At 41.1% G+C, this 20,225-nt stretch overlaps 1 protein-coding gene across 1 annotated transcript in view; it reads left to right on the top strand.

The window, feature by feature from the left end:
* Positions 1–20,225, top strand: part of LOC139715873 (uncharacterized) — a 225,044-nt gene that overhangs the window by 59,855 nt on the left and 144,964 nt on the right. Inside the window, 19 exon segments of the mRNA XM_071627416.1 lie at positions 50–257; positions 1,050–1,288; positions 1,924–2,157; positions 2,990–3,136; positions 3,458–3,883; positions 5,099–5,419; positions 7,550–7,664; positions 8,140–8,357; positions 8,969–9,286; positions 10,042–10,208; positions 10,728–10,887; positions 12,413–12,599; positions 13,161–13,393; positions 13,995–14,228; positions 15,180–15,326; positions 15,860–16,285; positions 18,494–18,814; positions 19,077–19,191; positions 19,783–20,000. Coding sequence (XP_071483517.1) covers positions 50–257; positions 1,050–1,288; positions 1,924–2,157; positions 2,990–3,136; positions 3,458–3,883; positions 5,099–5,419; positions 7,550–7,664; positions 8,140–8,357; positions 8,969–9,286; positions 10,042–10,208; positions 10,728–10,887; positions 12,413–12,599; positions 13,161–13,393; positions 13,995–14,228; positions 15,180–15,326; positions 15,860–16,285; positions 18,494–18,814; positions 19,077–19,191; positions 19,783–20,000 — 4,434 coding nt within the window.

The raw sequence follows: 20,225 nt of genomic DNA, 5'->3' as shown, positions 1-20,225 counted from the left end.
TGGTAGCAACTAATAGATTAATTGTATCTATTTTCCTACTCCCCTACAGCCAATACAGCAAGAGGTGATCGGCTACAAGCCCAGCATCGAGACCTGCAACAAGCTCGGCCGGAACTACGACGCGGTCATCCGCGAGACGGACCAACCGATCGTGTCCCAGCCCCACATCAGATCCCTGCAGGCCACCATGCCCAAGTCTGGACAGGTCAAGCAGGCAGCACCCGTGGATCTTGACCGCAGCGGAATGTACATGGATGGTCAGTCCTCTCGTATTTCATCATCTATTGGACTCATGTTTGATTAAAGGGATAGTACAGTATTGGTGGAGATGAGAATTGGGCTTATAACTTTTTGTGAGATACCAAGAACACACTTATGAAATAGTACAGAGCATACCATTTTAAGAGGAATTCAAACTTTATTTGATGAAAATCGGGTTTGGAATGACTGAAACATCCAAAAACAAAGTAAAACAAAGCAATCGTAATAAAATGTGGGTCCCACACTTTATTGAATCGCTCTGTTTTGGATATCTCGGCCATTTCAAAACCAATTTTCATCAAATAAACGTTGAATTCCTCATGGAATTACATGCTCTTCCATATTTCATAAGAGGTTTCTCATTATCTCACCAAAAAATGTTAGAAACCTGAAATTAGGTCTCAACCAAAACTATACGATCCGTTTAATAGGATAGTCATTCACACATTTCTGAAGATGTACATGACTGTATAGATGCAAACTATACAATAAAAATTGAATTCATGTCAATTCAGATTAATGACAATTCAAACATTCACGTAAATTCTCTGTACTCTATTAAAGTCACTGTGTGTCAATAATTTGTCCTAACTTCATGTAGTGTGGTGCATTGTCTGTGATATGATTTTCATTTTGTTTGTGTTTAGTTCCCCTTTTCAGTGCTGAACTTTGTTCCATTAGCAAGCAAAATTTAAATGCCAGGTCCTGTTATTATTGTCACTGCAACATACCGTGAAGTTCACCTACATTTCATAATGAACTTTCTCCCTCGATTCCTTCTCAACCAGATGAAACACCCACAGAGCGCCAACTCAACGATGTCAATCGACGCTACGACGAGCTCCTGGCCGACCTCCAGTTCCGCGTCGACGACCTGAACCTGACCCGGCAGTACATCGAGCGGGACGGGAAGGTCGGTGAGCAGATGGAGTGGGTGACCGCTACTGAGGCCAAGCTGACCAAGGCCGAACCACACATTCCGGCCGTGGACATTGAACCGCTGGAGAAGGAGATTGGTGTCCTTGAGGTAAAGGGAACAGAGTGTGACAGTACGGTTCATCTCAAGTTCCTGTGTTGTGAGAGCGACATCAGATTTGAGGCATTCCAAATGTCGACACTGTCAGGCTCAATCCATTCAAAGTTGTGTGTATTCAAAATTGTCCTTGAACAGAGCCAGCGCTGGTCACAGACACTTATTTCTTGAATGCTAGCTGTGGAGAAATGTTAATTATCATAATGGAATCCTGAAAAAAAAAAAAAAGTTTTTGGTGCATTTCGCACATTGTGAATCTTTAGAGAATCTGTAAAAGTGTAGGGTACAACGCAATACCCATTTCATGAAAAAATACAATATACGATGTATTTGTGAAAAATACAGATGTACACATTGTATCTTGCTAGAAATTGTTCTCTCAAAGACAACTACAATGCTGTTCTCATTTCAGTAGGAGATTTGTTCAGAAGCATTTTGTACAAGCAATATTTCTACAGAATTATTTAGTGGCTTTTGTGAGACTTCCAATCTGCTTAAGAAAGGATAATTTTGTGAATCATAAGATCATTGTGCAAACACTACCCATCATTATCCATGTGCCTTTATTTCAAAATGTGTCTCCCCAGTCTTTATTGAACTGTTTACCACTGACATGTTTTGTTTTTCAGAATCTAGTCACGGACATCGCCAACCACAAAGTGCCGGTCGACGACGTCAGCCTGCGCAGCGAGCAGTTCGTTGGTGACAACAAGGAGAACCTGCCGTACGACAAGCAAGATGCGCTGAACCGGCGGACGGCAGGGCTCAAGGACGGCTACAACCGGCTCCAAGTCACCTCACAGGACTGGCTGAAGAATGCCCAGGACGAGCTCAACCGTCTCAAGCAAGAAAGGGACCAAGTGGTGAGCCGTCCTTAATTCATCTCTTTGTAATGTCCAAAATTATTCAGTTACATGGAGCACCGGAAGGATACACGGACAGCTTTGATCCAATGCATGCAGTACGAGGACAATCATTGTTCATAAGCATGGAATATCAGAAGGATATATGTTGTAATGTCAGCTTTGATCCATCAATCTGGGAACTGTACGAGCACTGCGACTGTCATGCAGTATACAGTACATTTGATTGTTTGACAGCTGTTTGAAAAGATTCAGCAATTCATCTAACAACAAAGATCATAATAATGATAAAAAATAAAACTTCCTTAATGTGGGATTTGTGAGTCAAGTTGATTAAGATCGATATATTTCTGCACCTGTTCTCATTGTCGCAGCACTCCGCAGTGAAAAGTGCACTTTACATTTCAATCAATCTTATATGAACAGTTGCATTTTATGCATTTTAATGGATTTCGCGTGGTTCGCATGTGTATTGTTCTTAATCTGTTGTTTTGAGATATTTGTAATGAAACTCTGATAGAAATAATTTACTACAGAAAAGATAACCATTTTACTGTGTATAAGGGTACCCACTAAAGCCAGGTTCCCATACGTACTGTACATCTGTTTGATCTTTTTTTGTGCAGCATTTCTGTTGTAAAATAGGGGAATGGGAGGATTCTATATGCACAGCTTGTACATTGTATAAGAAATTATGAGCTGGTGTATCATGTAGAGACAGATGAACTCTTTTTACAGTAATGTTATCGAGGGGCTTAGCCGTGCTCCTGATTGTGGATCTCTATAAAGGCAGAGGTCATCACCTTCACCCGCATTTCCCTCCTGTCTCTAGATGTCTCTGGCAGAGAGATTAAAACGCGCCCTGGCCAGCCTCGCCGATCTCCTGGACTGGGTTGCTGAGGCAGAGAGGAGGCTGGGATCCGAACAGCCGATGTCGGAGACTCCAAAGAACCTCGATGGACAGGCGAGAGACCACAAGGTAATGAAAGCAAAAGCTTCAATCTCTAGTTGACTGCTTAGAAGTGAAGGATTATGTGTACATACAATCAAGATCTCACAAAAGTATAAACTAATGGACAAGTGTTGTTGGTTGTGATTTGTTTGCTCTTTTTGTCACATATTATATTATAAATCACCTCCTCCCCATTCATGTGATGAAATGTCTGGATTTGCTTGTGTATAAGCACTCGGGGAATAGTAAAGAGTATGAAATGTTACCGTTTTATTATGATGTAACTTGTGGACTTGTTGCACAGAGTTCTAATGGTCGCATGTTTTTTCTCTGTGTTTCCCTCTCCAGGTTCTCAATGACGACATTGTCGCCCACCAACAGCCAGTGGTAGAGGTCGTCCAGACGGCCACACAGCTCATTGACCAGTTCGCCGACCGCCTCAAGCCCTCGGACCGCGCCAAGCTGCAGGACCTCAGCACGGAGTTGAAGGTCCGCTACGACGCCGTCTACGTCCAGTCCCAGACCAGGCAGAACCGCCTGACCGCCGCCCTCCCCGAGCTGGCCAAGATCCTCGAGGACGACATCGAGCTCAGGCAGTGGCTCGGCGACGCCGATCGCCGCCTCGGGGTGCAGGAGAGGGACATCGGGCGCGACCTCGACACCCTCAGGGGACAGTTCGAGAAGCAGAGCGAGTTCAATGAGGAGATTCTGACCGAGGGCGCGGACGTCCGATTCCTAAACATGAACGGCAAGAGACACACGGATGGAGAAAAGGTGAGTGACCACAAGGGATGCGGTCTCATAATTTTGAAGATGTAGACCTTTTGGTTATCAGTGTAGTAGTACGTGTAGCAAGTGCTGTAACTGACAAAATGCAATAAATTTATCTTGCTATTCTCAAAGGTTAACGTTTAAATTCTGTGGAACTGCAAGCGGTGTAATTATCCCATGCCAATTAACAGCTATTGGCAGTTTTTACCATTGCTAATGAGGGTTACGCTGAACTACTGTATAACATAGGATACACATGAAATAAGATACATGTATACATGTACAATATGATATCATTGGTATGCTGTGTTTGAGCAGACACACAATGTACCATACATTTTGTAGGTGTAGAGTGAGATCTATCCAATTTGACATGTACATTTGTACTGTATGGAGGTGTATCCTATTACCGAACAATTTTTGTTTTATTGCTCCAAACGGGCAACATTATGCAATAATTCAGCCAAAAATATCCTTATAGATAATCGAAATGCTGATGACTTTAGCTGTAACGAAAATACTTGAAAAATAAGCCAACTTTTAGAAAAAATACGTATTTCAAATAACCCTTCCACAAAAGTTGTCTCTTTTTACCGACGCAAATCGTATTGTAATTACCGAACGTGCGCCCTCTGTATGGGGAAATTTGTACATTGTATTTTCGGTCAATGTTTATTAACGCAGGACAACGAACATCGAAATTTTAGCAATTATTACGTAAATTTGAGGTAAATTACGTTTTTGTTTTGTTTTTTTGCTGCAGTTTAGCAATTTTCGGCACTGGCTTCCCCTATGAGATAACAGCGCGTAGTGCAATGAATGCGTATTCGAGTTGTTGTACGCGCTCCATTGACAAAGTACACGTTCGGTAATAGGATACCGTTCGGTAATAGGATACCTGACTATACATACATTGCAGTTCCATTCATTCAGAAGGGCAGTTTTTCACTGTTAACACATGTTACAAATAGATGCATGGACTGCTTCACATTTTTGTTAGTACACTACCACTGTACACTGTCTATTACGTCTGAATTTATTTTGGCTGTTTCCTTTTAAACTGTAGTTCAAAGGTTTGGTATCCGGTTGTCAGTGCTATCATAGTATCTTGCTTTGTCTGTCATTTGTTTCTCCTCATTCAATGTTGCTGAAAAGTTCGCTGCAATTTCATCATCATCTGTTATTTCCAATCCCACTCATTCACATTCCCTCTCACAGGCCTACCGCCAGGAGCTTGGCGACTTCCGAAAGGCCGTCCTCCCGCGAAAGTTCAACGACTCCTTCCGGGAGGAGCCCGAGCCCACCGTCATCCGCGACAAGCTGACCGAGGTCAACGGTCAGTACGCCGACCTCAAGGGCCGCTCCTCAAACCTGACCCAGCGGCTGCGCATGCTGGTCGACCACCACCAGCTCTTCAACAACGCTGTCAACGGGATCACGCCCTGGCTCGGCAACGCGGAGACCACGCTGGAGAAACTCCTGAAGGAGCCAATCAGCGCCGACCCGGCAGCCATCGAGAAGCAGATTGAGAAACTCCAGGTAAGCAGACAATCTCTTTGAGCCATTCCATGCAAGATCCTGGTGTCCTTTGTATCAAGTCTACGGGGATTTCAGAATTCAGTATGAAACAGGTTAACTGTCAAAGCACTCACCTTAAACTCAACAGAGGTTGTAGACAAGCAGATAATATTGTTGTGTTTTTTACCTGCCAAATTCATTAGAATTAGATTTCACTAGCCCCAATTGTAACATACATGTAGTATGTATTTCTTTAGTTGTGTGTTTAGGCTCTCTGTTTATGTTGCCAATTAATGTACTCAAAATATAACTATCTACCAGTGAAACCTTACCCCACCCCCTAGAAAAAAAGAAGAAAAAAGATGACCCTTTCGTTCAAGTCAGACTAGCCAACTCGAGTGAACTTGTAGGAAGCAGTCCTTAACAAATGATACTGTGATATACAATGTTATACATGTTGTAAATTACAAGTTGATTTAAGGGCATTTCTGTCAATGAGCAGAGAAGGCATGCTAGCAAAATTTACCTTTTGATGAGCGTACATTGTAGCAAAATAAGGGTCAAAAAGTAGCCATCTTTTGGTTAGATTAATCCTTGTTTTTGATATTGAAATCTATTCTTTATTTCACCGTGTAATCTCCTCTGCCTTATCAGGATATGACAGTGAGTAAAAAAGAAATACACCATAGGTGTACACAGTGTAGTACTTGTGTCTGTGAATGTGTACAGTGTACATCCATCCCAGTGTAACTCTGCCATTTATTTCGACCCGTGTTACAGTGACTGTATCTATGAATCTCATTTGCTTCCAGCTGTAACTGCATGTGTACGCAGTTGAGTTTTATATTGTGTATCAAGTGTGTACAGCATGATTACACTGTAGGTATACTCTATCTGTATGCAGATGTGTATGCAATGTTCTATTTTAAATTCTTGCAGGTTCAAAGGTCAGTGTATCAAATTGTAATTTTGCAGCATTCACATTTGCTGCCATTTTTATAATGAGGAATACTTACAAGAATGAGATGGAATATCTCTGGATTTAGTGTTTAGCCCAGAAAGGCTGCATTTCCATTAGTGTTACACATGAAAGCTTTTAAGGTATTTGATTTATGGAATTGAAAAGCAGTTGAGTACTAAAGACAGTGTTTGCAATGCTAAGAGAAAAAAGAAGAATGTACGGAGATGGCTATTTTAAAGTACAAGTACAATACTCCCAGAGAGTACTTTCAGTGTGTCCCACATTAGCTCTGCTTTTGACATATCAGTTTGATACAATGTACAAATATTGTAAGTTGCATGTAAATGTGAAACCTGTCTAGCAGTCTATCACTCCTATAGCATCAATATCAATAATGATGATAATAGTAATAGTAATAATAATAATGATGATGATAATAATAATAATAATAATAATAATAATAATAATAATAATAATAATAATAATAATAATAATAATAATAATAATAATAATGATAAAATAACATTAATAATAACAAACAGACAAACACAAGAACAACAATAAAAGCATCGACATTAAGGAAAATACAATTTTGTCATTGAGCAAGCTATTCGAAAGCAGTAGTGGCAATTTTGAATGCCCCTGCACGTTGTGGCACAGGTGTATGCACAAATGTGTTTTACTTCTCTATGTTATCATTGAAGACAGTTGGATATTGTTTGATTATGTGAGCATGATATGAGAATTACTCAGTTGTACTTCACATTGTGTTTACACGTACAGTGTAGCATGCAAAATGACTAAATTTCACTTACTTGAACGGAATTCAGATGCACGTTTTGGTTTGCCATATCTTCTCTGTACAGTAATTCACACACAGTGTATGAACAGCTGTAGATGTATATTGAATATGCATGTATTTTGTCAAACAATATGAAAATAGTTCTGTGGAGAGTTAAAATTCTTAGGCGAGCAATTTAATAGGCAAGCAATGAAAATGCAATTTTTCTTTCATCCTTTTTTTCCTTTGTTTTTAGCAGCTTTAATTGCAAATACTTTGTATTTCAACTGAACAAGAATGGAGTTAACTCATTTGCGATTAAACTCATCATACAATTTGTATGATTGTACTACTGCAGCCGCCACTGACACTGACCTCTCCTTCATTTCCTTCTCTTGTGATCTTTTAGAATCTGCGCAATGATGTGGTCCAGCACTTGAGCGATGTGGAGAAGGTCAGTGACACCGCAGAAGACCTTTCGGCCGTTCACCCCGAAGTCCAAAGAGACGTCACCCAACAGTCCGGTAAGAAGGAGTCGACACTCCCCTCTGTCATGTGCAGCACAAGAAGTTTTGCAATTTAGAAGACAATAATGTAGTACTGAATAGATTTACAATCACTACAAAATTACAATTGGCTTTGTGATGTGTTGATTGTATCTGTGTGGTGCACTTTCGGCATTTTCAAAGACACATTTAGAAATTTGTGTCGTTCAGAAATGGAATATTAAAGAAAATTTCATAGTGGTTATTAAGGCAGATACATGTATGAAGGCCCAGGTTTTACTCACAAGAATGTGCAAAGATACAGGTATCTTTTAATACACTGTACACTGTACACTATATACTGTATGTACATGTAAGTCTCCCCTTCTTGTGTAAAAAGAGATACAATGTATTATAAGTAATTTAACATCACATATTTATTAAATACCAGAATAAGCACAAAGTTTTCACACTACAGTAATTTACTCTTAACGAAATAAACTTTAATGTGCAGACGACATCAATGCCCGCTACCGCGCTCTCGAGGGCAAGATCGACGACCGCCTGGCGGCACTTCGACGAGCCCTGAGCCAGTCGCAAGGAGTACAGGAGAACCTCGACATGCTCCTACGCTGGCTGGACAAGGCGGAGCGGGATTGCTACAATATGGAGAAAGGCACGCTGATCAGCCTCCAGAAGGAACCACTCCTCGAGAACGTGGAGTCCCAGCAGGTCAGATTTTGTGGTGGATTATGATTGGATTGGATTAATATTGAATTGGATTGGATTAGGATTGGATTGACATTGGATGAGGATTGGATTGACATTGTAGATAAGGATTGGATTGAAATTTTATTGGATGTTGGATTCATATTGAATTGACATTGGATTGAGATTGGATTAGATCGCGATTGGATTAGATTGAGATCAGCTTTGGATTGGATTGAGATTGGATGAGATCGAAATTGGATTGAGATTAGATGCATCAATGTGAATATGAGTAGTTTTGATTTGGAAGCGAGTTAGTTTAATGGGCGTTGAGGTTGAAAAAGTTGGTTGCCTTTGTTTGGAGTTGGGTTGGGTTAGAATGGATTTGGGTCAAACAAAATTGATTTGGATAGGATCGATTGCATTGGATCAGACTTGATTGATGGATTGCATTTAACTAGATTAAATTGCTGATGATAATTGGTACTAAATGTACAAGTGTAAGGTTGTGCTTGTGAGAAAGGAATAAACAGAGTGACATATTGGTTATCAAAGGCATAGAGATGATGTAAGAAGACATGGAAATATAAAAAATGCAGACATCAAAGAAACATTTGCCCCTGTCTCTTTCACAGATCCTTCAGAAGGATATCGTCGCCCACCAACCCGACATCGACGCCATCAACGACGCCGCCACCCAGCTCATCCAGACCAGCGAGCCCCAGGAGGCCAAGATCATCCGGGACAAACTGGCCGAGGTCAACGACCGCTACCAGAAGGTCGGCGACGCCACTACCCGCCACGGAGACGTGCTCGACGGCCTGGTCGACAGGGTGAACGACTTCGAGGACCGCGTCGACAGACTGGAGGAATGGGAACTGCCGCTGATCAAGACGCTGAACGCCAGGGAAACTGGACAACTGGAGATGCCTCAACTCATCAAGAAACTCAAGGTTTGGCGGATGGCATCATTTTGTTTCTTCATAGGCCTAGCATAGTGTACATCACACTGATTGGTTGAACATTCACTTTGAAATGCATAATACGCCTCTAGAGAGCAAACTTTGCCTAGGATACATGTACTGTATAGCAGTGAATTGTATGGGGAAGTATGGTGTAATGAACCTTTTACAGTCTTTCTAATCAGATTGACTGTTTTGGCATCGACAGACAGACTAGATACATTTGTATGTGTATACACAATAAAACCTGTTGGTGGTGATGATAGTATTGATTGTGACGGCTGTGGTAGTGATGATAATGATGCTGTCTAAGCCCAATTAATAAGACTACACTATGATGGTGACAATGATGATGATGATGGTAATGATGGTGATGATGATGACGATACACCAAGTATTCATAATATCTTTAGAATGATGATACAACGTACATTGTAATTGTTGCCTTAACTGCAGGAAAAATTAAAATTGGAGTACTGTACAGGTTCCATCCATTAAGCCCAGTATAAAGATTATCAGCAAAAAAAAAAAAAAAACTAAGCAAGTCCAAATACAATTGCGCTTCCAATGATTACACATTAAACAGTATCTAACCACTTTCTAATGGGACTATAGTTTCTTTACTTTCATTCTTTGCTTGTTTGTTTTCGTGGCACTTTTCAATCTGATGCCAATTCACATTTCTCAAAGTGTACTCTGTTGCACTTCAGCTTGTTTGGACAAAGTTTATTTTCTTTCTCTGACAGGATGCTCAGCAGCAGGTGGATGGACAGCGCCCCGCCCTGAAGCAGGTTCTGCAGATGGGAGAACAGCTGATCAAGGAGCCGAGAGCCAACGATACGTCACACGTCAAAGGCATCCTGGCCAACGTCCATCTCAACTGGGCCACGCTGGAGGACAGCCTGGCACAGCGGTGAGTGAGAGAGGAGACACAGACAAAAAGAAAACAAAAAACAAACAAAAGTAAAACCCATACAGACTAATAAGCACAAACAAACCAAATGAAACACATAAAACAAAGAAAAATGTAAACAATACAAAAGCACAAACAAACCAAAGAAGAAAATGCAAACAAACAAAAGAAAAACACAGTCCAACCAAAGAAAGTGCAAACAAACAGAAGCAAAACACAGACAAAAAAAAAAACAGAATGAAACAACAAACAAGATACAATAAATGGAAAGCAAGATGTTTCTCTTTTCATCCCATCTGTTTAGTATCTTATACTGTATATGGAAGTAATGTGTGTTTTCACATTTCATGTTCAGAATCTTGTAGAAGAAAGACCCTTGCTCAGCCATTTTGAAAAAAGAAAATCATATGTTTTATTATATAATGTGTAACAGCAAACTTGACCATTATATGAACTTGGGCCGAACTGAAAGGAACTCAATTATTATAGGCATACACACTACATCTTGTCATTCTACAGCATGAAGCAGGTAGACGACCTCCAAGCGGCCAGTCAGAAGTACAACGGTCAGCACAAGGACACGACCTTCTGGCTGGACGGCATGGAGAGGAGAGTGGACCAGGCCCGGCCCAACATCAGGGACAGGGCGGCCATCCAGGCCAGCCTGAGAGAACTGAAGGTGAGCAGGAAGAAAATGGCTGATAGATCAATACCTTCTCTCTTCTGCTTTTGTAAAGACCACGTAAATAAACGCTCATCACTACATCATTAATTGTGGCTACAATCATTTTGTGATGTTTATTTTCAAGATCCAGGATTGACTGAACAAAGGCGAGAAGATTATAATCTCTTTTCGTAGCCCTTTCCAATAATATACAGCCAGTTTATAACATGAAATTACAAAGGAAATCGTTTTGGTGTTTGTGGTAGTATTGTAGAAAATATATATAGAGAGTTAGAAGGATATTTTTACATGTATATATATCTTTTTCAAACACAGGTTGCACAGTACTTATACATTTTTAAAAATTTGAACAACAAACCAAATATGACGAGAACACCTCGTCTAAATTGAACTCACCGTTTTGAATGTTTACACAAGAGAAGCTGCTATCTTAATCCTATTAGGATTGAATGCCATACCCAGCATTACCAGCGGTTAACTCTCTCATGACAGAGACCCCCCCCCCCCCCCCCCCCCCCCCCCCCCTTTGTCCTTTGTTTTTATCTCAGTCTGGCAAGTGTAAAATGACTGCATGCATGGTGCACGCACACATCAGTGTGCTTTGCCGCACGTTGCTGTTGCTATGTTGTCATGAGTATTCTCTCTGCCATTTCTACAATCATGCCGGGGAGGTTGGAAGAGACTTCCCCACCTCCCAGAATATGATATCTTTATACAATTCAGGTTTTAGGCCTTGCTATCCCCTAAAACAGTGTTGATTCAATCCCTAGACTAGAGTGGTAAAGAACTGTGAAGTACTTTTGTAGAGAAAAAAAAAATCAATCTCTGCACAAATAAAGATTGCATTTTCTTGAATACGTCATACAAAAAATCGTGCAGCTTGTGTTTGGTAGAAAATCAACACAATATTACGATGCCCACATCACAATCATGCAACATGAAGTACCTGGTAATTTGGTCATCAGCTATGCATTTGCACTGCCGCAAATGTATAAGTGTCTTTGATGTAGACTACACATCTACAAACTGGTGCTGAAATAATCCTCAAACCCCAGTTGGAGGAGGAGTTGCATGTCTAAAATCTTTCCCAACTCGGGTTTGGGATTATTTCGACACCGTTTTCTAGATAAGGGTAGTCTGAATTCCAGACCCTTTGCCAATTAGATCGATTTTGCCACTCGTGTATGGATTCAAAGGAGTACTTTCTTCTGTTATAGGTCAATGTTTGTACAGGGGATTAACTCTGCAGATAAGGAGCTTGGCTGGGGAGACAAAACGGTGTCGAAAACCCTAGCAAAGCATTGTTTTACTCGGGTTGCCTTAGACGGACTGTATTCCTAATGCGGCATATTGCATGTGTTATAAACAACCAAGAGTCATTTTGTCTATTTTAGAAATACTGTTGTACAAGTACAACATCCCAAAAGTATTATACTCGTAGAACTGATGGCAGGGGCATAGATACTACATATGTGTTGCTAGGGCTGGTTTTATGTCATGCTGTTTTTCTTGGTATTAGCCATTCCTGGAAGAGGTTGATGCCTATGAGCCTAACATCACCACCCTGAACCGCACCGGAGACTCCCTGGATGCCCTCAAGAGAGGTGTGGCCCAACCAGTGCCCTGCAAGCCCCTCTACCGGTCCACCCAGCTGGGTCTGGAGGCGGTGCCCGCATCTCGGGTGGAGTCAGAGCCCCACGTTGATGGTGAGGATTCCGATTGACCTTTTGCGTGCTTTGAATGCCGACTGGTACAAGAGCTAAACAGCTGGTAATACAATATTCAAAGTTGTTAACCTGCATCAAGAGTTTCGTCAGAAGACCCTTGTCAATGGAGTAGATTTTAGCTGTTTAGCCTGTTTGCAGATGTAACAAATAAGGACACCTACGTAAGTTTGTTTTCACTGACTGGACATTTCAATTCAGATAACATTTAATTTCAGATTTGATTTGAGAATCACTTACATCTAAGTTTCCAATTCGATGAGAGAATTGCCCATTTTTTTCTTGTGAGATTGTCACCACTTAGCCAAATTGATACAGGAACTTTGTTTGAGAAGTTTCTCTTTGGAGTAAGTCTTCCCACTGTACAGCTCAGTTCTTCATGTAGCATATATTTAAACAAGGTACACCTTTCTGGCCTCATCCAGTAGCAATATGAGGTCAAAGAATTTGCCCTGGAGGTATGTACAATTGTATATATTGGATTTCATCTATGGTCAATCTCACATCATACCTGTTTTTCTGTGGCATGAATGCCATCTCTAGATGACACTCCTGTTCAGCGTGAGCTTGATGATGTCAACCGTCGCTACGCTGACCTACGCAAGCGCCTAGTTGACTGCCTGGACGAGCTGCACGTGGCCGAACGTTGCCATGAGGAGACGGACAATGCCCAGCTGACCCTCGACTGGGTGGAGGCCACTCAGACCAAGCTTGACCAGTGCAAGCCCAAGAGCCAGGCTATTGAACCCCTACGGGAGGAGATTGAAGTCTTCAAGGTAACAGGATCCAAATTGTATTCGAAACTGATGCCAATATATCAACTTTTTGTGAGCATGTATTAACCTCATGAAATCATATTGAGGTTGTACTTGATCCCTGCTTGCAGTAACAGCAAAACAAGAATAAAGAAATCAACTCAAAAGTTGAAGGCCTTGCTCCTTGTTTTTTTTTGTGACCAGTGATGAATTTTGTTGTGTTATACAGTAATACAAAATTGAATACCTTTTTTGTTTGTTTCACTTCAGTGGAAGTGAATAGATGTCATTGAAAAGAAAGTGAAGAGCTGTTTTTACAAAATCTAACGATCTCAATATCTATATATTTATTTGTTTATTATTATTATTATTATTTTTTTTTTTTTTTGGGGGGGGGGGGGTGTTTGGTGGTAAAAATATGAACGATGTGATACACTGTACGTGTACAAATTGCATCTGTTCTTCTATACCAGCTGTCTATCCACTGATATTTCACCTTCCAATGTTAATCTTTTTGCAGATTTCACCAGGGGGTTTATGTGATACAAAATTTTGTATTTACAGTGCAGTAGCACTAACGTTATTCATTTTTTTTTTTTTTTTTTTTTTTTGTGATGTGTAGACTTTACAGACAGAGGTCCAAGCCAAGCAGCCACAGATCAGCGACACGGTCAGCTCGGCGGAGCACTTCAAGCGCGGCTTCCGTGACAAGCTGACCGACGACCAACGCAAGCCATTAGAGGAGAAAGTGGACAAATTGAAGGTACGCTACGACCAGGTCTACAACAACTCCAATGACTGGCTGAGGGATGCCTCACAGACCCTGGATGACCTAGTGAAAGAGGAGGAGGAGAGGGTGAGTGGAAGGTTTTTTTGCCCAGGATGTAGTCCCATGTACTGTCCTTGGTGTAAGCTGATCTTTAATGTGGCCCCTTTCCATCAGATGTTCAGACAAGTCCATTGTCTCAATAGATGTGGTCTGAAGATAAGAAATTCCGGTCATGAAATCATTGCGATGCAGACTGTTAACTCGTACCATTTGAACTGCTTTCTTGATACAAATGAAAGTGTACACTCGTACCATTGTAATTACTTTCTTGATGAATTAAAACTTTACACTCATTGCATTCTAATAACTTTCTAATAATAACCCAATGCGAATTTACATTTCTTTAATGTTCAATTTACTCAACAATATGTGATATCATTGATTGAACCCAAAACAAACATAAAAAATGTATACATCGCATAAGCAATAGCGTATTTGTAATGTAACATTGTAACTTAATTGGTATACAATATACTTTGCAAGTACAGTTGAACCTCTCTTATGCGGCCTCCCTTTATCAGCATCTCTCTATTTAACGGACGCAATCTGGCCGTGATTCTTTTTTTAAATAATTATGGGAGGAAAGGGGGATTCCCAACTCGTTGAGAACTCCCACACAAACACACATGAATTACATATTACTTCCAACATGATTAACATACATGACATCAAATTTCCTTCCAAATTGCTTACCTTCAGACATTTTAATATCCCCAAACATCCCCAAATGTAACAATGAAAAGGTTGCAGTATACACATTACTACATGTGGTACTACAATGGGCTACATCAGTACATGTGTATGTATATGTACATGTATAAAGCATTGAGTCTCCCGTATCCAGCCAAATCCCTTTTCCGGATGAGCCCCGGTCCCGACTTGTCCGGATACGAGAGGTTCAACTGTACTGTACTAAAGACTTTATTTCATGCTGCACATAAGAAATCAACTTGTGAATGTCCTCTTCTGATGTCACAGAAACGTATCGACACCCTCCTCCGGGAGAAGCTGACGGCCATGGTTGAACTCCTGGACTGGGTGAGCGAGGCTGAGCAGGCCCTTGGGTCAGAGCAGCCCCAGAGTGACCAGTCCGGACCCCTTGGACAACAGGTGGACAGTCACAAGGTAAAAAGCAGGGCCATGTACAGAATAAGATATTGCATAACAATAATCAACATTTCTACTCTTAGAGATTACGTGCATGACTCGGAGCTACTTTTATGAGCAACATTACATATAATGTGTTGCTGGATACCTGTTCATACAAAATAATTGTAGCATCAGGACATTTTGAATATGATAAACATTTCTTCTTTTTTTTTCTCTCTCTCTCTGTGGTTAATGATATTGTTTTGCTTCACTGCATCTCAATGAAGTAATGATGTCACAGTCTTTTGTTAGAGCATAATGCTGGTTCCAAACAAGGTATCCTTGCACAAGGCTATGGGCAATTGGTGGGAACTGAATTTAAGCATTGTTAGAAACCAATGTTTTTGCAAATATTTGGGCTACATGAAGTTGCTTATACCCAGTTTTGGTTGTGATGAATGGTTACAACGTCACACTTTGCTAGTCTTTGAGAGCTCTTCACATTATGCTTGTCATTGCTTTTGCATTTCAATGAAATGTTTTTGTTTATCCCATATCTTTAAAAAAAGGTGCTGCATGAGGACATCTTGTCGCGTCAGCAGCCGGTGGCCCGCAGCGCCCAGGATGTGGCGCAGTTCCTGCAGCAGTACGGCGACCACATCGCGCCGGAGAGCGCCTCCAAGCTGCGGGCGGGCAGCGATGACCTGCAGGGCCGCTTCGACGCCGTCCTCAACCAGTCCTACATCCGCACCAACCAGCTAGCGCCCGCCCTCGAGGAGGTGAAGAAGTTCGAGGTGGAGACGGACGAGCTGGAGACGTTCCTGGGCCGGTCCGAGCAGCGCGTGGGTGACCTCGCGGCCAACGTTGGCCTGGACTACGCCACGCTGAAGGCGCAGCTGGACGAGCACCGCGGCATCACCGAGGACATCAACGACCAGAAGGGCGACCGCAAGTTCATCAACAAGACAGGTGCGGCCTTCCAGGACCAAGCCAAGGTGAGTGTAAAAAGTACTTTTTACCACACATATACTGTACTTACGGTGATACATCATCAGAAAACATATGATCTAGGAATAATCATTTTTACATTTTCGCAGATATGCATTCTCCAGATGCTAGGCTTTAAATTGATATATGATTTGCTTTACTAATATTTCATCGCAAGGAAAATGCGAAAATTAAAATCATGAAACTTGTGAAGTTACAATATATGAGAAGTTGGATTTCGGCACAGGTTTCTTTCTTTTTACGATCTCCCAATCTAATATGTGGATGTGATAAAGTGCCACATTTTAAGCTTACATTTACCAATATGAGAGATTCCCAAAGGCAAATACAATGTACACAAATATTGATATTGGAAGATATTAGCAAGTGTTTCCTACTGACATCTGTCAATGTTTGATGATATCGTGAAAAAAAATATGTTAAAGTGTACTTCTTTGTATCTATTTACCTCACCTAAAATTAAGATTAAAAGTTTATTCATGCAATGTGTAGGGGTAAAACATCCTGAGAAGAATTGAAGTGTGTGTACAAATCATCTAAATAGTGATAAGTGAGGTGTCCCTACCAGCTTCAAAACAACAACGATATTTCTATTATCTATTAGCTCTTTACGGCAGAGAAGCAATATCTTCCTTCTGTTGTTCACGTTGAAGTGCATTACTTTGCAAATTTGCTGTCACAAACTAGATAATTTTGTATTCTTGTTAAAAGTTGTTTCCTCATTTTTTTCCCCATTTTGCCATCTTGCAGAATATGGGGGAACTGACAATGGTATTCAAATACAATAATTATATTTGTTATCATTGTGACTTAGTGTTGCTTCATTTCATTTCTTTTTCTTGTTGGGAATGAGCATGATATCAGTTAAGTGAAGAGGGTGGTGATTATGATATTTTACTATTTTATCGTACAACTGAAGATGCATGAAATTAATGTGTCTGGCTGTACATGTACTTCCACAGCTACAATTGTATTTGCATGCATGGGAGAAATTCAACAGCCGTATCTACTGCATTGTATTGCTGTGACTTTACCTTGATACACACTCAGTGTGAACATACTTTCTAAAATACCGGTCAGTAAACACAAATTTATCAGTGACTGGCCCTGGGATGATGACCACTCTGAAAGGAGTTGATAAAAATACACTGTATGATAGTGTAGTGCCAGATGTATTTGTGGAATTTTTCATGGCAAATTATGCATGAATGTGTGAATTTCATTGTGTCAGTACAGCATTGCTTGTGAATGTTTCAAAAGTTTTCTTATCGAGCTCTCTGTTCATGTTTTTTTTTTTTTTTTTTGGGGGGGGGGGGAAGTGGGGTGTTCATTTGCTTGTGCAGTGTGTGTATATTCCATGCCTTGGAATGCTGTGGTGAAAACCAAACCAAATAAGCATTGGCAGGAAAGGGGGGGGGGGATTAGTGGTAATGTTATGGGTATTTGTTTACAAGTGTAGGTTTCCCCAAAAGTGTTTTATAGTCAGTTGTGTTCTGATAAGTTTACATACTCAGTCTCTGTACATGTGCAAGAGTGTACATACAAAGTGTACAGTCATGTACAATGTAGTTTGACATCTGGCAAATTGGGTAATGCAGTGTTAGTTTCACAATATGTTTTTGATGAAAATACAGCAGTACCCTTGCCAATCGCTGTCTTGTACATATCTATGGGCATGTTGCTTATCCTGTGTGAGTTGAAGGTGTCTGTACAACTGTACACCACAAGTCGTGCAAATTGTACTATAAATTTTCATCGTGTATGAAGCATGTTCACTGTTTACATTCCATTTCGTCTGTCAGGTATCATGACATCACTGTGCAGAGTGTTGCATGTTTCTTACAAAAGAAGGTGTATCATGGACTGTACAGTTACTCCTGAAAAAAATCAGATTTAGTATTGTACAATGACCACTACAACACACAAGAACACATATACAATATAAATTATAGATTTTATGAATTTTAATAGCTGTGGTCACTTTGTGTATTGCTCGATGAAAATCAAACTTAAAGGTTGACATTGCAGTGACTTTAGTCTCCCACCTAAAAAATGTGTATACAAATGTGGAATTTCCCCTGTACTTGCATGCATGACATGTTTTCTGGTATTCTTCACCATTGCTTTGCCATAAAACAAGACAAATTTGTTTGAATAAATAAACATTCTGAGCACAATTATGTTGAACTATGCAGGCCTATCGGGAGACGCTCGCAGACTTCCGCAACAGCGCCCTCCCGCGCACGTTCACACGCAACTTCCAGGAGAACCCCGAACCCGACGTGATGCGCAACCGCATCTCCGCCATCAACGACCGCATGGACACGCTCAAGACCGAGTCTACCGCCCTCGGCGAGCGCCTCCACGACCTTGTCACCCGGCACGAGAACTACAACAGTGCCGTGGACGGCTTCAATGGTTGGTGTGGTGATGCCGAGCGCAAACTGGCTTCGCTGGAGAAGGAGCCGATTGGCACAGAACCAGTCTCAATCATGAAGCAGATTGACCGGGTGAAGGTACTTGTATGCCTTGATCCCAACAGTCTTGAGTTTTGATGAGTGATCCATCTGTATATGTGAACTCAAAGAAACAAAGGACAAAACAAAACTTGGCTAGCATGAATGAACATGAGGAATGTAGAAAGAAAGAAAATAAAATGTACTTTCATGTATTCATGAGAATTTTTTGAACTGGCGCATAATTACACAAAATTGCTAATACTAGTAATTACTAATTACAGTACTAATTACTGTTTCCTCTTCTCCGTTTGTGTGGAAGGACTTCAACGATGATGTCATCTCCCATGGCCGTGACTTGGAGAGGATCAAGTCAACGGGAGCCGAGCTAGTCGACGCCCAGCCTGAACTCAAGCCGGACGTCGATGACACCACTGGTAAGGAGTTTTTGCTAAATGGCGATTGTACTTGTGATAGTCTCCGATGACAGTGGGTTGTAAATTGATTGTTGTGCATAATTAGGATAATACTGTGAGCAATTTTCCTCTGCTTTATTTTACATGGCCATGATTTATGTACTGTAGGAGATTTTAGACAAAGAGCTTTTAATCTCTGTCTTGGTAGTCTAGCATAGAGCCAAAAACCTGCATCAATCTGTGGACATTAGCCAGAAAAAAAAAAAAAGATGTTATCTCATTTTGTTTTAAGTGGTTGATACTTTTATCACACAGTAATACTGTAGTTTTATAGTTTGGATTTTCTGTTTTTTCCAAAGCACTGTCTGTTGATATTATCTCAGATTTCAGTAGATGTTTTAAAAATATGTCAGATTTTGATGAATAAACACAAGTGTGGCAGGTTTAACTAAAAGGCAGGAATACCAAAATTGTGACTCGAGGGCACTTGCAAATCGACTCATCACTCCTTCTGAATGTTGTCAACATTATTAGAATTGCACTCAATCATGGTCATCCTCGTTTTTTGTTATCATCACTTTCCCTCAATATTCTTTCCTGCTTCCACCCTAGATGAGAGCGATGCACGCTACCAGGCACTCCTGGCCCGCATCGCTGATCTCCTCAACAAGTTGAATGGCGCCCTCGCCAATGCCCAGGGCCTCCACGGCTCCCTGGACGCCCTCTTGCGCTGGCTGGACCAGGCCGAGCGCGACGTCACCAAGATGGACCGCGGCACCGTCATCGTCGCCAAGAAGGAGCCGCTGCAGAGCAACGTGGAGGAACAGATGGTGAGTTGAGCGGAGGATGGGGAGGAGGAATATGTTACCATGGTTACATGGCATTAGCATAGATGACAGTCAAATTATAAGTCTCGAATATCATCTGTGGGCATTGGAGCATATCAGCAAGTAAATCATAACTGTTCTTATGAGCCGCTGCAGAACAATGTTTAGGAACAGGTGTTGAGTTGAGAGGAGGAGGAGAAGGAATATGTCACCATGGTTATATCATCT

Source organism: Diadema antillarum, unplaced genomic scaffold, assembly GCF_040938485.1.
Source record: "Diadema antillarum isolate AM-2024a unplaced genomic scaffold, OU_Dant_1.0 scf00000006, whole genome shotgun sequence".
NCBI lineage: Eukaryota > Metazoa > Echinodermata > Echinoidea > Diadematoida > Diadematidae > Diadema > Diadema antillarum.
Note: the sequence above shows the minus strand (reverse complement) of the source record. Positions and strands in the feature narration are given on the sequence as shown.